Here is an 18294-nt window from a genome sequence, read left to right as displayed (position 1 = left end):
CCAGATCCAGAATTGTATAAATAGGCGGAAATCAGATATTTTAGGGCATGGTTGGATATTTTAGAGCTCCAAACCATCCAATAGCATTTTTTGAGTGGAAAGATGCTAGAAAACACATTGGAGCTGTCAAATGGATGATCCGAGGTTGAATCCTTCATCAATCGGAGCCGACAAACCGTGAGATTTTTGGGTTTTTCTTCTTTTCTTCTCTTTGTGGTTTCATTTGTGGGTTTTGTATATATATACTTTGATCTCATGTATATTTGTCGCCCATGGTGTTGTATAAAGTTGCTTTACAATATAAACTTGTTGTTTTTCCTGATTTTTTACATCTTGATGTTTGGGTTATGTTTGGTGGGTTATTTTGCATCTTGATGTTAGGGGTTTGTGTTGTTGTAGAAATAGACCTCACAAATCTTGATTAGGAGAGATAATCATTAGCTTCTTGATTGTAGAGATAGATGAAGAGTTAATGTTCACTTTGTGTTGGTTCGTAATGCTACCGGATTGTTTGATTGGTGGAGAGATCGTCGATCGAGCAATACGGTAAGCTACCGTATGTTTGGTTGGTGGAGAAATCGTCAACTAAGCATACGATAGAACTCGTGGCGGTGTTTGGACACGAATGCCGACAACGGGCAACACGTGAATGGTTTAAGGAGTATAGTAAACTGAGTGCAACTGGTCGATAAGTTTAAGTTTGTGAAGAGTAGATTATATGCAATACTTGATAGTTTCTTCTATTTGAAGAATGTATTCTTTTTGTGTTGATATTTACTTTTCCATTTCATTATTTAAATTCATTCAAAACCAAACTCATAACTAAGAATCCGTCGAACGGCAATTCGGTATCACCAATCTCTGTGGACACGATAAATTCCCGGATAAATATTTCCAAAACTTTTGTTGCTTGCCGCTTTACCGCTACAACAGTTAACCATGTCAGGGATTCAACATATGATGGTCAACTGTGTGTTAACCATGTTACGGATGAGCAGGTGATGGTCAACTGGGGCCAACCTATTGAGAGTGTCGATGTGGAGCCAAGGCGGGTTTCAAAGAAAAAGAGTGTTAAGGAAACAGGTGTAGGAATTAAAGAAAAGCGAAAAGAGTTTGGAGGAGCAGGTTCTTCACGTGGACCAGTTAAGAATCCTGTCTTGAGAAAAGGAAAGCAGCCAAAGAAAGGGAAAGGAAAGCAGTCGGCTGAAATTACATGGGAGATGTCGAATGGGGCAAAGAAATTCACCTGGAAGAATCGCATTACAAACGGAAAAAAGAGTTCAAAAAATGTTATGGTAAGATCATAATTTTGTATGTGATTCGTATTCTTTTCATAGAAAAACCTTATGAAATGGTATACTGAAATACTTGTGTATTTATGCAGCATTTTCCAAGGGAAATAGCTAAGAAATGTCTTCGGGTATATCAGGATGAAATTAAAGTTGTAGACGTGGAGACTCGAGAGGTGTTCAATTGCAGCCTTCATAAGGCGTCAAGGAAGGGAGTCCCAAACACGTATGAAAGGTACATGGCTCAGGGCTGGTACGAATTAGCCAAGAGTATCAAACTTTGTAATGGCGATACTTTAATTTGGAGCATGCTGCGCTTTTCGCCTTATGTGTATTTGACCGTGGAAAAGCGTAGAAGAAACTAAATTGGCTGTTTTTTCCTTTTTTGTTTGCGGTGATGCTTTAAATTATGGGTTGAAAACAATGATACTTTGGAAACATTGCCGGTTAATATTATAATATATGTTTGCAAACACATTTTGAAACAATATTGTTTCCTTTAAATTATTCTCTGGATATACATGTTGGTCTGAATTATGATATTACATGAACTTGATTTGAATCAAGTACAGTTTTAGGGATGTACGTGGGGACAACAATGAAATTGAAAATGCAAATGACAGCTCCTTTGAAGAATTTACTCAGAGAATTTAGTTGGCGTTGAAGAAAGAATGATGACACCAACCAAGAAAGACCATAACTAAGAATCAAGGAAGCATATCATTTATTCTCTTAATTATAGATTGTAATCTCTTAATTATAACTTTGCACGAAGTTTGACGAATATCGGTATTTTAGTGTCTATGAAATATATTATGAATTATTATTATTTTGCTTTCAAAATAAAAATCCAAATAGTTGATTAATTAAATAATTTGATATTATAATCAATTTTTTATAATAAAAATTAATATTTATGAATTAAAAAAATTTATTATAAAATTGTAATAGGGCTATTTTTTAAATATTTAATAATGAATACTGGTTATTATAATTTTGTGTATTGTGTGTATTTATGGTTGAACTATTATTATTATTATTATTATTATTATTATTATTATTATTATTATTGTTATTATTATTATTATTATTATTATTATTATTATTATTATTATATTATTTAACAGATACATAAAAAAAATCAATAGATTAATTCACGTGTGTATTAGTTATTGTTGGAATAATAAATTTAAGAAATCCTAACAGTTTGGAAAGAGTTTTTACAAAGAGGTAGTACCATTCGGATCCCTTGGGAAAAGCAAGGTTTCTATTTTTTCCTTTTTTCTTTAGTACGAAACGAACCTTTCGCCATCTTAGTCGAAAATGTCAAGCCTCAACCGGAAAGTTGAAGATGACAGGTAAACACCGACGTTTTTGTTCATGTTCAGTTTTGTAGGTTCATATTTTGTGTATGGGCATTATATTTCGTCTTGCATGTTATTATGTGGGTACCGATTTCTGGGTTTTATTGTCTGGGTTAGATGCATGCTTGTTTTTGTTGTTTGTAGGATAATGTTATTAATCGACAGTCATCTAAGTGTTCTGAATACGTGTAGGTGCCGATCGAAGAATCCTGTCTTCCCGTTTGATGCAAAGATCAAAGAACTTTACTTTGAGTATCTTGAAGCTGCGGAGGAATATGAGGAAAGTACCGGCAAGAAGCTTAAATTGACATCATTTGAAGATTTTTGTCATGATGTTGATCCTTTGTGTTTGGAGAGTTTGAAGGATGGTTGGGATGATGAAGTGATTGTGAAGCAAGAAGTATCTGTTACTGTCCCTGAAATAGTTAGGGTTGATACATCTGTCATTCCTGATCAGTGTGAAGACTTGGTATCAGAATGTGTAAAAGGGTAAACATTTAATTTATTGTGTTTGAGTATAAAAGACATTGTTGTGTGACAGATGTTTTACAGAAATGGTATTTTAATATTGTTAGTTTTGTATTTTGGGATGTTTTTCTGATATATATATTGTTCTTGTGTTTGCAGTTGTTCAAAGTCTTTAGTTGGGGAGTCAAGTATTGCTGGTGTCGGGGTAGATGGTATTGATGGAACTGCAAACAAATTGGAAAATGCGTAAGTATGATTTTTAAGTTCATGTAGTAATATGTTTTCTAAACACAGTATGTAATGTTGAATAGTACTTTGCAGTGATTATAGCTCAGATGAGTCTTATGATGGGCTGTTTGAAAGGCTGACTCAGGTTCAGATGAGTCTTTAGTTTACTGAATTAGTTTTAGAGTCGATTGTGTGTGTTATAGTTTTTGCATGTTATTTTTTATAGTTTGTAATATTTTGATCAAATCATGTATTGGTGATTAAAATTGGTTTATGTTATCATCAACTTATCGAAGATGGAGGTTGCACCAACATGTTATATGTTTGTGATTTGTTTTTTTTTTTAAAAGTTTTTGTTTTATGTTCATTGAATCATTATTTGAGGCGAATGTGTGTGTAGTTTGTTTTTGTATGTTGCTTTTATAGTTTGTAGAATTTTGATAAAATGTGGTATTTTCCAGTAAAAGGGTTTTCTTTTGGCAGGAACACTTCTAAGATGGAGGTTGAATCAACATGGGATAGGTTGAATAGGGAGATGTTGGTCAACAGCTTGTCAGAAAACCGGAAGGTTAAGGATCTATGGCAGAAAAGTCGTGCAGGGAAGAATGCTGTGCGGGAGGTCGTTGTCACCGGGGAAAGTAGTGGATGTCGGTCTGAAATGATGATCGGTGATGAAACTAAGAGTGATCGGAAAGGTAAAGCAGTGTTGAAGGAAGGTTATGTGAAGGGTGTGGTTCAAGTAGGGCGTAGAAGAAGTGATCGAATATATAGTAAAACGAAGGGCAAAGGTGCAGCGGGAGAAACAACGATTGATGGGGGAGTTGGTGTCAGTTTGGGTGCAAGAGCTGGATTTGAAATGAGGTCGTCAGAACGCGTGAATAAAAAGAGAAAGAGTTGCAGGATTGTAGAACCCGTTCAAACGAAGGATGTTGATGGACACAGGTACTTTTCGTGGTGTAAGGTTATAGAATGTGCTAAGGTAGCTGGGAGAAATGTTCTTGTAAGTATATTAAGTTATTTAGCTTAATTATAAAAATATACGCATTGAATGTTGGATATTTTTGTTGTTTTTATTTTGACAGTTGTAATTATAGTTTGTGGCGTTTTATGTTTATGTGCAGCAATTCCCGCAAAAAGTTATCTGCGGTTGCTTGGACAAGCATTATACGCGTGTTTTGTTCAGGGATTCAGATTTGAAAAAGGTCTTCAAATGTGAACTCCATTATGCTAAGAGAAAGAATTTTGTTGAGAGGTTCATTTACGATGGGTGGTCTGATTTTGTGAAGGAATGCCGCATTCAGGATGGTGATCGTCTTAGATTTGTAATGTGTGACAAACCAAGCCCGGCTATTACATCTGGAACACAATTGGTTGCTGTGTCAGTCGTCAACAGATCAAGAGCTTGATGATTGTGTTTTTATTTAAGTCAAAGACATGAATGTATATCAAAATATCAGTTGTATTTGTGTGTGTGAACATGTTGAAAATAGTTTCTCTTGACAATGAGTGTTTTTGTTTTTATGTTATTTTGTGTAATATAAATGTTTTTATGTTATATGATGCTTTTGTTTTAAATTATGGTATTAAGTATGTCAGTGTTGTTATTTTGAGGTTTGATTCACAATAGTCATTGTAGTTGGGTGTTATGTTTTGAATGGTCAGTTATAAGTAAACATTTAAGGATTGGTTTAAAAGTATAAAAGAAATCAACATAATATTTTTCAAATAAAGTGTTTGTGGCTGAAATTATTTTCATTAATATCAGACTACATTTATATTGGTGAAGATTTCCTTGTCAACTACATTTGTAGTTATTGATTTGAACTTTGCATGTTCATCATGAACTTTTTTTTATTGTAAAGGCTAAAGAAATATATTAATAATAACACAGCATAAGACATGCCATGATCCTGTTACAAGTTTACATACTGGTACATATAAAAGGCAACAAAGGCTCAACACTCAACTTCTATCTCCACCCAACCAAGAGTAATTTTACCACCAGAATAAAAATCACATAGTTTAAATCACACCACCCAACTTTGTTATTATCAACCTTGTTCCATTACATAAGCCTTCATACTGGTTGATGTTTCTCATGACCATAATTGGTGTCCCAACCTTTAGTTTTATATGATGGTTAGGTAATCCTGATGTTTGCAGTGAACTGAGAAATTCTGGGGTGAGGATGTCAACCAATGTTACATCGTGGAATTCCGACTTATCAATAGAATTTGCACTGAAATAATCACGCACGTCTCCTGTATTGGGAATTTAAATAGTTAGTTCAAATGAATATAAAAATTGAATCATGTATACCTGCCATTAAATCAAGAATATGATTTAGATATTTTGTCAACAACCTCCAATGTAGAAGCAAGAATTGCTCGTAAATTCCGGATATGTAGAATTAACTATTGCTACGATTGGGTCCTCAAATTCTGTAATCAACAGGTCTGGTGGAATATCAATAACTGTATCACCATTGTTTGATTCGGATACTTTGCCTTCTCCAATGTTTTTTATCATTTTCTGTTTTATCATTTTCTAATGTCATGGCATACAGAGGATTTCAATTAGATGATTAGGATTATGAAAATAAATGTATTACTGAAACTTTAATTAAATGAGCTTACCACAGAAGGTTTCCTATTTAAGAGTCTTAGCATTGTAGGAGCAGGAGTACTTTTAGGGTCAGCCACTGTTATGTCATAAATGGCAGGAACGAATGAGCGCATATGTCTTACAGTCGAAACAAACCCCTGAAAGCAAGAAAAGAGTTAATATTTCAGAGCAAGTTTTAGGCAATTATATTTTTGGTTATCAATATATGTTTTGAATGGTTAACTCATGCTGTAATAATGTTTATATTATGGATAATTTATTCTTCTTTACATTCAGATTGACAAATATGTCTTGTACGATTCCATTACAGGAAGTTGAAAATTACTTTGCCGCCTAATTAAAGCCATAAGGCAATAATTCGAGGCTTAACTATTTAGCAGAAGCAAAGATCAATAAAGCCAACAAAGGGCATAATGCTTAACCACCATAGGTCAGAATCCACGTAATTCTTAACCATCTATGACAGAAGCAGCATGCTTAACCATCCAAGACACACACAACATGCTTAACCATCATAGACAGAAGCTCACCACAAAACCAATAAGGCTAATAAAACCTGCATCAAACAGGGTAACAAATAACAAAAAAATCAACAGCCCAATGGAGGAGCATATCCATTTAAATGTGTCCTCAAACCATAAGATAAACATATGTATCAGATATGTGAAATCTTATTTAACTACCTCAAAATTCAATTCAAATGCAAATTCAGAATTCATGCATATGATAAAATACAATCCCTAATCCACAACTACACAATTTCTGGATAATTCAATTCCATTTCAGAATTCATTAATTACATAAATACAAATCTAATCCACAATCACATAGAATTGGAAAATATACATATTGGATCGATATGAACCTGTCAAAGGAGGCTACAACATGGAATCATTGTGCTTTGTACCATAGATGATCTGCTGAAAAAAGAACCAGATCTGAATTACACGCAAATTTACTCTGAAAGCTCAACATCAAACATGAACACGGTTAAAAAATGGGTGGGAGTGTCCCATCCTTCACCTTGAGCAGCTTCATCTTTCGTCCATATTTATCGATCTCATTGTCTTCACCAACCTTGAGAATATGATTTCGTTGGCGCCGAAGAGGTCGAAGTCATGTTCATCTGTTCGCAGGTTCGCAGAGAGAGTAAACAAAAATCGAAAGTGGAAGAAGATAGAAGAACATATGATTTGAAGAATTACGGAGTATGTCCAATTTGGGAGAAGGTTGCAGAAGAAGAACATATGGATGGAATTTAGGGATTTAGGGTTTTGAAGGAAAGTTGGGAGAAGGGTGAAGGATGAAGAAGAAGAACGATAATATGAGTTTAAAAAAAATTGTAATCTAATAAAAGTTAATTTTAATTTGTAAGATATTATTAAATGAATGGGGACTTATATGCAATAATCAAAAGTTTTTTTTAAAAATGGGTCCCACAGTAAAGTTATTTTTACCATAGAGCTGATGTGGCTTAAATTAACTTAGAATTAATTAGGGTTGATTAGGGCTTTAATTCTATTGGTCAATTGCAGTGACTTCACCACTGAAGTCAAATGGGCGAATGCACCGTAGAATCTCACGTCAATAAAATATATAAAAGGATTGAACTCACTGATAATGAGGTGATGAGGTGTTCTTGACTTTATGATTTTTACAACAAGTAATTTGTTGGACAAAAATAAAAGAAATCATTGTTGACTTGTTACCGAGTTAAGTTAAAGTAAAGAATTACATTAAAGAAATGCAAATTAAGTTGAGGCAAAACGTATAAATTAACTTAATGAAAATATCTACTCGAATGTATTATAGGATACTTAATTATCATATAGCATTATGGTTTATGGGCTATTTGGTCTAGAGTTTTTCAACACTGTTGTTATATGATTTACAGGATTAGGAGTGTGTTCAAAACAGAATTGGTCCAATAAAAATTATAAATTAAATTAAATTAAAAATCGTAAAAACTGCATTTGATTCAAGTATATCCGGATCATTTTCTAACAAAACTGCATATTTTGGTTCGGTTTATAATTTATGTTTTGTCAACCAAACCAAACTATTATAAATCTTTCAAACCATTATATATACTTTTTATTCTTTTAAGAAATCAATAAGCATTATATTATCACATTCTATAATATTTATATTAATTTAAGTATTAATAAAAAACAAAATATTATGTAATTATATATATTTATTTTTTTCCCTTTTTAATTTATTAACATTGATAAGAAATCAATATATATATATACATTCACTTGATGACTACCACATCAGTGAACTTGATGACATAGATCGATATAGATGAGTGGCAAAGAGATTTCATGTAATGTGATCTTTGAGTCATGTCTATTTTTAACTGGTCCAACTGAAGTCTTTATTGAGATCAAACTAAAGTTTGCAAATTCAATATTTGCGTAAATGATACGGAATTGGTTATAACAATAATAACCTCGTAAAATTTATTTCTCAAGTAATCTTAACATAATTTCTGTATCGATATAAAAAAATGTGACTCCCACTAATATAAAAACTCCTTAGTGAGAACAATCATATGAAAGGCCTTATATATCAAGTGTTTAATTAGTGAGCCTTTTGACATAAATTTCATATGTATATATTTTAGTTTCAACAAAAATAACTTATAAGTCAATGGATATTTTAAAATATATTGTTGAAACATTATATAAATGTCTTACAGCACAATATAACATGAGTGGTCTTTCAAAATCTTATATTGAATTGTAATTGAGTAACATAAATACTTAACTTCATTTTTCCGTATTAAGATGCATATTCAAAATCTAAAATATCAGAGTCGAACATACTAATGATCTCCGATTTGTGAGCACAAACTCCTTGTTCTTTATAACAAACCTAATGGTTGCCCTTTTTTCTTAACAATTCAATTTTTAATTGTTTGACTGTCTACTTAATGATTTTATGTATGCCTTTTCATATAAGTATAAATAAAATCATATATAAGATCCCCACATCCAAAGCATATGAAAATACTTAATTTTTCAATTGTCCAGATTTTTTTTGTGGTAATTATAATTGAGACCTAATAGTCTTTTTAGTAATTGAAATATCTAAAAGTTTCTTGTATGTCGAATTTACTTTCAACCTTATTGATAAAACTCTTTTGTGATATTTGAAGAGTACCTTGAGAATAATCTCTAAATATCAAAATAAATTAATACAAAAGAGATTTTTCAAAGATCTCTTATAACTAATTCAATAAAATTGGCAGGTTATATAAGAAATATAAACTTACATCTACTGACTGTGTAATACCCACAATTTCCCTTGGATTCATCTCTGTTAAACGACGAGACTTTATCTATAGGGGGTGAATAGACCCCCTAACTTAAAAATACAAGTTTTAAAGTTTTAAAGAGTTTAAACTTTTGTCGACGGAAGTTTCACGTTTAAATCGAAAGTCGTCTAAACCGAACAAGTTATTGGAACTTGGATATGCACTATCATAGATGGTATGGCAATGAGACATCAAAGTTAACAATTGAATTCTATAATTAACAGTTCATGTATCCAGAAGATAATCAATTTCTAATCAATTTAAAACACAAAACAATCAAGTGTCAAATTATCGACCACTTGGTGTGCGATTGATTTTTAAGAAATTTCTTTCAAGTTTGTTGATACTCAGATCCTCTTACAATCAAAGTGATTGCAAGAATATCAAGAACTCAAAGATTATCAAAACAATTTCCAAAACTTTACTACGAATCAATCGCTCAATCAATATGTTTAACAATTTGATAATGGAAATTTAAATGCAAGAGAAATAAAGAGATAGAGAGATAGGACACAAGGAGTTTTTTAAGCAGTTCACTGATCGTCCTCGCTACGACTACGTCTGTCCCCAATTTCAATTTGGAATTAAGATATCAATCTTACTATGCAAAGAATTATTTATAAGAGATGTCAAGCAATCCAACCCTACAAACTATGTGTTTGATGTTGATCCTTGCACATTTATTCCCTTAATATTACTTTCATCAAGTCACCTAACAAACACCAATTAATTCAATGTCTTACACTACTCCTTTGCAAAAAAAAACCATCATTCTTAAAAGCCTCCACTCGGTCGAATCCAAATTGCGAGTTGTTGTTGTCCCAAGATCACTAATTGATTCACCGTCTCACGCTACTCCTTTGCAAGAACCACCCATTCTTCAAAGCTCTTCACTCGATCGAATCCAATTACGTCAATCTTGTCAAAATCCCCCAAATCTTCTCTTTGATCTTGGAGTAAAAACCTTCACAATTTTTCCAATGAAACCCCCTATGATTCTCAATCCAATCTTAGCTTACAAACAACCTAAATTGAACGTTATCAACCAAGTATAAATGGCACCCAAAGAATGAATGATTATGTATACTTTGTTTGTGTGTCTGCTTAAAGGTTGAAGATGATGAGCAATCTTTGTACGTGTTTATAGTTTCATCAAATTTAAAAAGATGCATGTATGGGATATGTATAGGTGTGAGACTTGGAGGCAAAGGAAAGACCTCGAAACTCAATAGAAAAATTGATTTTTGGAATTTTCTTCAATATGTGTCGACACTATCAAGTTATGTGTCGACACATTATGGTAAACATTGATGCATGTGTCGACCTGGAGCATGTCATCAGTCGACACCAATAAACAGAAAGTTATTTGCGTTAAGATGATGGCACATGAGTCAACCTAAAACACGTATCTGTCGACACATAGCTTGATTTATGCAGCATGTGTCAACACATGAAGTAGGATGAGTTGACACAGGAAAACATAAACTTTTTGTTTTAAAACATCAGTACATGTGCTGACATGAAACACATATTGGTCGACACATGTAGGTAATTTTTGTGCAAAGAGTGATTTTTCATGCATTGTACCAAATGTCACGCATTCCAAACTCATTCTTGATGCTTTCTAATATTCCTAATGACATCTAATTCAAGGGTGCACCCATATACTCAGAGACACCATTCAATATACAGAAAAGATAAATTAATCCTAGTTTTGACATCATTCAAAACATCTAAAAAGGCAAATTTATTCACAATATCAAAACTGAATGAGACAACTAACTTTAGAATATTCATCTTAAAACTAAATAAGGCAATTAACATCACAATATTCATCTCCAAAGCAAATGAACAATTAACATCATAATGTTTATCTCAAAACCAAATAAGATAATTAACTTATGGGACTATTTAATATCGTTAAAATGATATATTTATTAACTCATAAATAGATTTTTGTTAATTTGCCAATCATCTTCTTTATACTTATTGACACAGATTTTCTCATGGTTGTACCATATTATTTCTTTAATATTTCCATTAAGAAATACTAATATTAACATTCATCTCATGTAGGTCCAAAATTTTATAATGAGTAAAGAGAGTCATGACAATCTAAATAGAGAATTTCAAATTAAGAAAATCAAATTGACTCCTCTTTATAGTCATCCTTTTTTACACAGGGTGTCCTAGTTAGAGGGAGCAAAACGGGCCGCCCGCCCCGGCTTAAGCTCGTCAAAAAAAGAGTGGGGGTGGCAAGCCTGCCCAGCCAAGGTGGCGGGATGATGGGCGGCGGGCTTGCCCGTCTATTTTTTTATTGATTTATTTTCATATGTTTAATAGATTAATATGTATTTTTACCTTTCATTCACATATTTTTTTTAAAAAACATTATAAAACACCTTCTTAACAAATTTTAATTGAAAAAAATGTTGCATATATTCACAAATAAATGAATAAAATAAAACCATCAAAAATTGAAATTACTAGAATTAACTAAAAAATGGGCTTAAGGTGGGACGAGCTGAACGAATAGGCAAAGCAGGCTTTGACGGGCGATGGGTTTTGGCAAGGCGAACATTGGAGGACGGCGTACCCAAAATCCAAACCCAACTAGCCATTTTATGGGGGTGCGCGGATCGGTCCGGCGGATCACAACCTGTTTTGCCACCCTTAGTCCTAGTTCTTAAGGGTGTTGAGTTTGATCTTAACAAATCAATTTATCAACTTGTTTGAGAGAAAGAACCATAATGTTGTCGTGAAGATCAAAATTTATTATATTAATAGTAAATTTATGAATTGGTTTAGAATCAATTCTTCCTCATTCAATTTTGTTTTTTAACCATATCTCTCCCCCAAATTTAATATCCTCAAAGAACTTTGAAGATTCCCCTTCGAATACTCTTTAACATATGAAATCAAAATATTATATTTCTCAAACATTTCAACAATTATATATTTTCACAAGTCCTAACTGAAAGACTATAGTAATATTTGAATTTAAAAGTTAAATCGAATCATTATTTTAAAATAATATAAAAATTGTATTGTTTAAGAATAAAAAATATGGTTAATAGTCATTTATCCCCCTGCCATATAGGCGATTTTCGATTTACCCCCCTTTAAAAAAAAGTTTTGGATTACCCCACTATAATTTTAAAATTCTAAGTCTTTTGCCCCCTAAGAAAAAAAATTACCCTCTTGTAAAATATATATTTTTTATTTACCCCCCTGGTTTTTACACGCTTAGGGGTGTGCCCAAAAATTATAGGGGGATAATCCAAAACTTTTTTTTTAAAGGGAGGTAAATCAAAACTCGCCTAAATGACAGGGAGTAAACGGCTATTAACCTTAAAAAATAATAACAAAAATTGATCATGATTCACCAAATTATCTTTCAAATAAAAATATATAAGCAAGTGGCAAAAAATTATCAAATATTTAAAATATATAAATATTTATTAAGTTTGTTCACTCCATATTAATGTGTATTTCAACATCATTGAACATTTATCAGTTCATATAATAATTTCATAATTTCTTTTAATTTTCTAAAATATTATTTTATTTTCTTGTGCTTTAACCTTATTTATGACTTTAATATAAATGTGCAAAAAGAATAATAAATCTTAAATTTTGAACTTGATTAGGGGTGGCAAAATGGATGGATTGGATGGATTTGGATTGGATTGTTAATGGATGGATCAAAACGATCCATTAATCCATTAACAATCCACTAAACTTTCTTTTGAAAAATCCAATCCAATCCATCCACCAAGGGATATAATCCATCCAATCCATCTATTAAGTATTTCTAATGGATGGATATCCATCCATCCGTAAAATTAACATAGATATTTTTTTAAAAAAATTTCAATTAATTTTACAAAAAACAATTTTTTTATGAAACTTATTTTAAAATTTTAAAATTATAAATATTTATATCTGTATCTAATTCTAATCAACCAACGTCTTAATTAACTTTACTTTTTAATTAACTTTCTAATTTTAACCAACTAACTTCTCCATAAACTATTCTATTGAAAAGAAAATTAAAATTCAATGCATATACCAGTTTGTTACTTCTCCATAAACTATTCTATTGAAAAGAAAATTAAAATTCAATGCATATACCAGTTAAACAAATTTAACGTGAATGTTTAATTAAATAAATTCAATGCGTAACAGTTAAGCAATTTTAATGTTAATACTAATATAGACAAAGTCATTTAAGTATATCAGCATCATTAATTTTGTTTAGGAGAAAACAAACCACCCTATGCATATTAAATTAAATCTACATGGTACCGTAGTATACTATAGTATGTAAATAAAAAAAAACAAATTGTTGAATATTTATGTCCTGATCCGTTCATTTTTTTAACATTATCATGCAGGAAAGAAAAAAAAATGGCTGTGAATATTGTGAGAAACAAAAATGTTAAGGAATTGTTTAATTTTAGATTTTTCATGTTTTTTTAGTAAAAAGTTAATTTAATAAATAATAAACTAAAATCCAATGGATTTATAAAATGAGATGGATGGATTGAATCCATCCATGTAGTTTTATGGATGGATTGGACTAATCCATTAAATTTGCTTTTTGTTTAATGGATGGATTGGATGGATAAATTATTGGATGGATTGGATGGATATTCTCTTAATGGATTTTATTGCCACCCCTAAACTTGATAGTACAAAAAATTATAACATTTTAGAAAGAGTAAAATTTAAAAAAAAAATAATAAAAATAATCTCTTTGCTTATTAAATCTTAATGAGATCCTAGCTCTTCAATTAAAGTTTATCTGTCTCTCTATTGCCTTAAAAGCAATTTAGATTAAAATAAGAAAATATGACAAAATTTGTGTCATGTTAAATAATAAATGTCATACCTTATGATATCATGAGACCTTTTTAATTGAAGAATCCTCACTTACTATAATTCATTCCATCTCCTTTATATCACCTCAGACCAAACGATGTATCACTTCTAACTATTTATTTCTTAATAATTTATTTTTAATATTCACTTTTAGTAAACTAACAATTTTTTTCAACAGTTTATTTGGATAGTGTATCAGGGCCTATAAGATCATCATGCAAGAAATAAAGACGATGCAGCCGCCTGGACTACAACAACACCAATTTTCATGTTCACTACTGTGGAGATGAACCATTATAATTGTGTGAAACTATAGTTTGACATGCATTAAGACATCCCAAGTCTCCCAGGTGCTTCAAAAAATACCACAGTAGTAAAATCTCGACCAATGGAACTACCCCAGTTGGAAAGACTACGCCAAAGTAGAGTATCATCAATGGAGGCAACGTCGTAACTTTATCCTAGTAGCCTCTATAATGCCATCCAGATTTAAACTAAGTTCTCAATAAATGTTTTGATATAGATTGGTTACAATTGAGTTTCTATCTGAACTTAGATATTTAGTCGACCAACATCAACAAACATCATTATTAAACACCCAACAAAACCAACAACAAACAAACATTCATCTCCCAGTACGACAAAATTACCAGACCACAAAAACCAAACTCAAAACCAATAATGTCTTGCACACAATCACCAAACCAAGAGCATATATCATACTACCAAGAACAACCACAAAATTTTTACCAATCTCTCCACCAATAAACACCATTCAGAAACTCATCATACACATATCAAAACACGCAACAAACACCTCAAACAAACATAAGATTTCAAACACCACAACAACAATTCATTTTTACTCCAATGAAACATTCTCACCAAAGTCATCACTCAACCGACCTTGCTATATCACCTAACCATAAACACATTAACCCAAACAACATAGTCACACCACGAGAATATTAGCATCGTACTAAATTACAACAACGCCGACATTGACGCTCAAAGCTTTCACGATTTAGGAGAATGATTTATAAATGATCTAAATACGGGAACTTCTTATCAAACGCCTAAGGACAATCAAACGAGACTTATAGAACATTTAAAAGTTTGATCGCGCGAAACCATTGATCTCTTCAATCAATTGTGTCGTAATAATAAATAATAAAGTAAAAAAAACATTCTCATAATCTATCTTTAACTATATTACATTAGTATTTTATTTTTTATTTTTGTTAATTAATAATTTGTTAAATATATTAAATTAATTTAATATTAAAAACCCTTTATAAATAATTAAATAAGAAACATAATATATACAGGCATTATTAGTATTGGGATGCTCAAACATGTCCTTCTCATAAGTTTCTATACAAAACTATTATTAAATTTGTCTTATTTACTTTCTTCTGCTCTGTCATTTTCTGCACTAAAAATAAAGCATCAATAGTTGCACTCAATCAATGTGCAACGAAAACCTGCTCCAAAAATTTCAGTGAATCTTCACCGTGGATTATTAGTTATTTTCATCAATATTCAGAACTAGTGATTCCAATTTTTGATTCCCTTGATTTACAATCATTTTTTCTTCTTATTTTTGGCCTTTTCCTATCAATACATTATTCACATGAGTCTAGATGCAAAGATATATTTATTGACAAGTTGCATTGCATAATGATTATTTTGAATAGTTAAATAGCAATACTGAAACCTGACTGGGATTTGAGACATATGAATAATATATAGTGAGAAAAAATAATTGTCCTGTGCTCCTATAGAAGGAAATAAACAACATTTTTATATAATGAATGCAATTAAATAAAGTTTTCTGTATTGGACAAGCTAGCTAGAGATACCTAAAAGAACATTCAATTCCTGGATTCACCTAATGAAAAGTGGTAGAAAAATAGTATTTGTAACAATTGTACAAGAATAAAATGGTCTCGGACCACAAAGTGACCGGTTATTAGTCCTTCAAATTGAAGTATAGTACCCTATTTTATGTACAAAATAAACCAGAAGTATACATAAGAACATAGAGAAAAATGGAAATTTTTGATGCACATTATAGATCAAACATAGCTAGCTAACAATGTTTGGCTTAAGGGCCATGGGGACCAGCATTGTCTTGTGATCAATAGGGTGGCAAAGTTTTATTCCACACCTTTTAATATATGCTATGGTCCGTTCCGTTCTGTTTCTTATGGATTTTTACAAAATATTAACAAGAATTTTTGTAATTTTGTCTTTAAAGTTCAAACTCGCATCCTCATTTTGCCCTCATTTGTTCGCAGGTAGACCAAAATTTTAGTCTATATTTTCAATTATGTTTGTCCCGTTCTATTTTATTTGAGTTTTTTCTTTAAATTTTTGTAAAGATTTAAACAGAGTACGTATGAATGTTTTCCATAATGATCGGTGATCACCTACATCACTCTCCATACTAAACTTAATGAAAAAAAAAAAACATATTAATGATTAATTATTAATCACAGTAACACTGGATATGAGTAAGATACATAAAACTCTATCAACATGTGTTTAATTAAACACATTAATTTATGACTATATGGTTAAGAATTTATAAGTACTACTAATAATTAATCAAATTAAGTGAGACATTGGTTATCTGTCACACGTTACATTATCAAGTTACACATGCACATGCATCTTCTTATTACTTAAAAATTATATCTAAATTGAAAATTTTACAATTAACTAACAACCACCGCCACGGCCACGACCATTGTTGGGAATCTGCGACGGCGGCGGTGGATATGAACAAGAAGAATTTGAAGAAGAGAATGACATGAGAGTAACGATGAGATCAGAGAAAGCACCGAGAATGAATTTGTGTGTGCTCTTGGGGTTAAGCGCAAGATAGCTGAGAAGAAGCTCGTGTAATGTATCCCAATTTGATTTCACGTCGTTCATCAACTCCGGTCGCGCTTCAACCATCTCTTGCATTGACCGTCGGAAATCGTGGTAAGGATCCGGCGAGTATGTTGGCACGGCGACGCTTCCGGTAAAAATTGGTTTCTTTTTGTCGGACGGAGCGGTGGTGATTAATGAAGAGGAGGAGGAGGAGGAGCATGAGGAGGTGGATTCGACGATGGAGTTGGAGCGGCCGGGGGAGGAGAAGAAGAAGCGGTTGGAGGCGAAGGCGGTGGCGAAGTCGGCGGGTTGAGGTTCTGGTTCGGAGTTAGGTTCGGGGGAGGTGGTGTAGTGGTGGTTGTGGTAGAGAGTGTTGAAGTTTTTAATCATGATTGATGACGTGGCGGTGGAGGTGGAGGTATCTGTGGAGAGTGATGGACGGTTAGGATCAGTTTGGTGTTGTTTTTGTTGGAGAAGAGATTTTGTAGGAGGAGATTGAGGTTGTATGAAAGTTGAGAAACATAGGTAATTGAGGCGTTTGAGGTTGTTTCTTCTACTTGTTCTTAGTGTTGTTGGCATGGTTTTTGGAGGTTAGAGGGTGTGAAAATGAATTAGGAGGGTGATGAATTGGAAAGAAGGGGAGGAAGAGTTTGGTTTATGGTTATATATAGGAGTTGTTGTGATTTGGCACCATCGATGTGGGAAAGTGGATTGATGTTATATCTAAAAGTTGTGGCATGGATAAGCACTTTTTTTAATTGATAAGTGAATAATTGGAAATAGAAGAAAATTGATTAGGTGGCTTTTGGGTTTGTAAGAAGGGTCGATGATGTATGGTGCTAGTGTTATTTATAGGTGACGTGCGGGTAAATGTTAGGAATTAAGGTTTCATTTGAATGGTAGTATTTATAAATTTTATAAAATTATTTGTTAAAAGAACTTTAAAAAAAATACAATTTAAGCTATTATGGATAAGTTTTTCAAAATAGTTAAATTTTATTTTAGTATTAAAGTTGATATTCTATTGAGTATTAATTACATAAAATATCATATTTTATAATATCAATATATTAAATATGTGAAAAAATTATAAAAAAAGTTATTATTTTTATAATATAAATTAAAATATTAAATATAAAAACAACGGTAATAAAAAATATTATTTATATTTATTTATATGGATTGGTCTAATAAATTTAGAGGTTTTTATGATATGTGGCCTAATGTTTTCTCA

The 18294-nt window shown here is 31.8% G+C and overlaps 2 protein-coding genes across 2 annotated transcripts; both read right to left on the bottom strand.

Annotated features, from left to right (window-relative positions):
* Nucleotides 1-5216: 5216 nt before the first annotated feature.
* LOC131612482 (uncharacterized) lies at nt 5217-7293 on the bottom strand. Its single transcript, XM_058884275.1, has 5 exons — nt 6998-7293; nt 6840-6891; nt 5986-6111; nt 5713-5896; nt 5217-5610 (listed from the first exon to the last, which is right to left on the bottom strand). Exons 3-5 carry the CDS (start codon nt 6085-6087, stop codon nt 5372-5374), a joined length of 525 nt encoding a protein of 174 aa, XP_058740258.1. The 5' UTR covers nt 6088-6111; nt 6840-6891; nt 6998-7293; the 3' UTR covers nt 5217-5371.
* A 9399-nt stretch (nt 7294-16692) lies between these two features.
* On the bottom strand, nt 16693-17853 carry LOC131612481 (transcription repressor OFP16-like). Its single transcript, XM_058884274.1, has one exon. The coding sequence runs from the start codon at nt 17637-17639 to the stop codon at nt 16905-16907; it is 735 nt and encodes a 244-aa protein (XP_058740257.1). The 5' UTR covers nt 17640-17853; the 3' UTR covers nt 16693-16904.
* Between the last annotated feature and the right edge of the window lie 441 nt (nt 17854-18294).

This window comes from Vicia villosa, linkage group LG6 (assembly GCF_029867415.1).
Source record: "Vicia villosa cultivar HV-30 ecotype Madison, WI linkage group LG6, Vvil1.0, whole genome shotgun sequence".
In the NCBI taxonomy this organism is placed as follows: Eukaryota; Viridiplantae; Streptophyta; class Magnoliopsida; order Fabales; family Fabaceae; genus Vicia; species Vicia villosa.
This window is presented reverse-complemented; position numbering and strand designations above follow the sequence as displayed.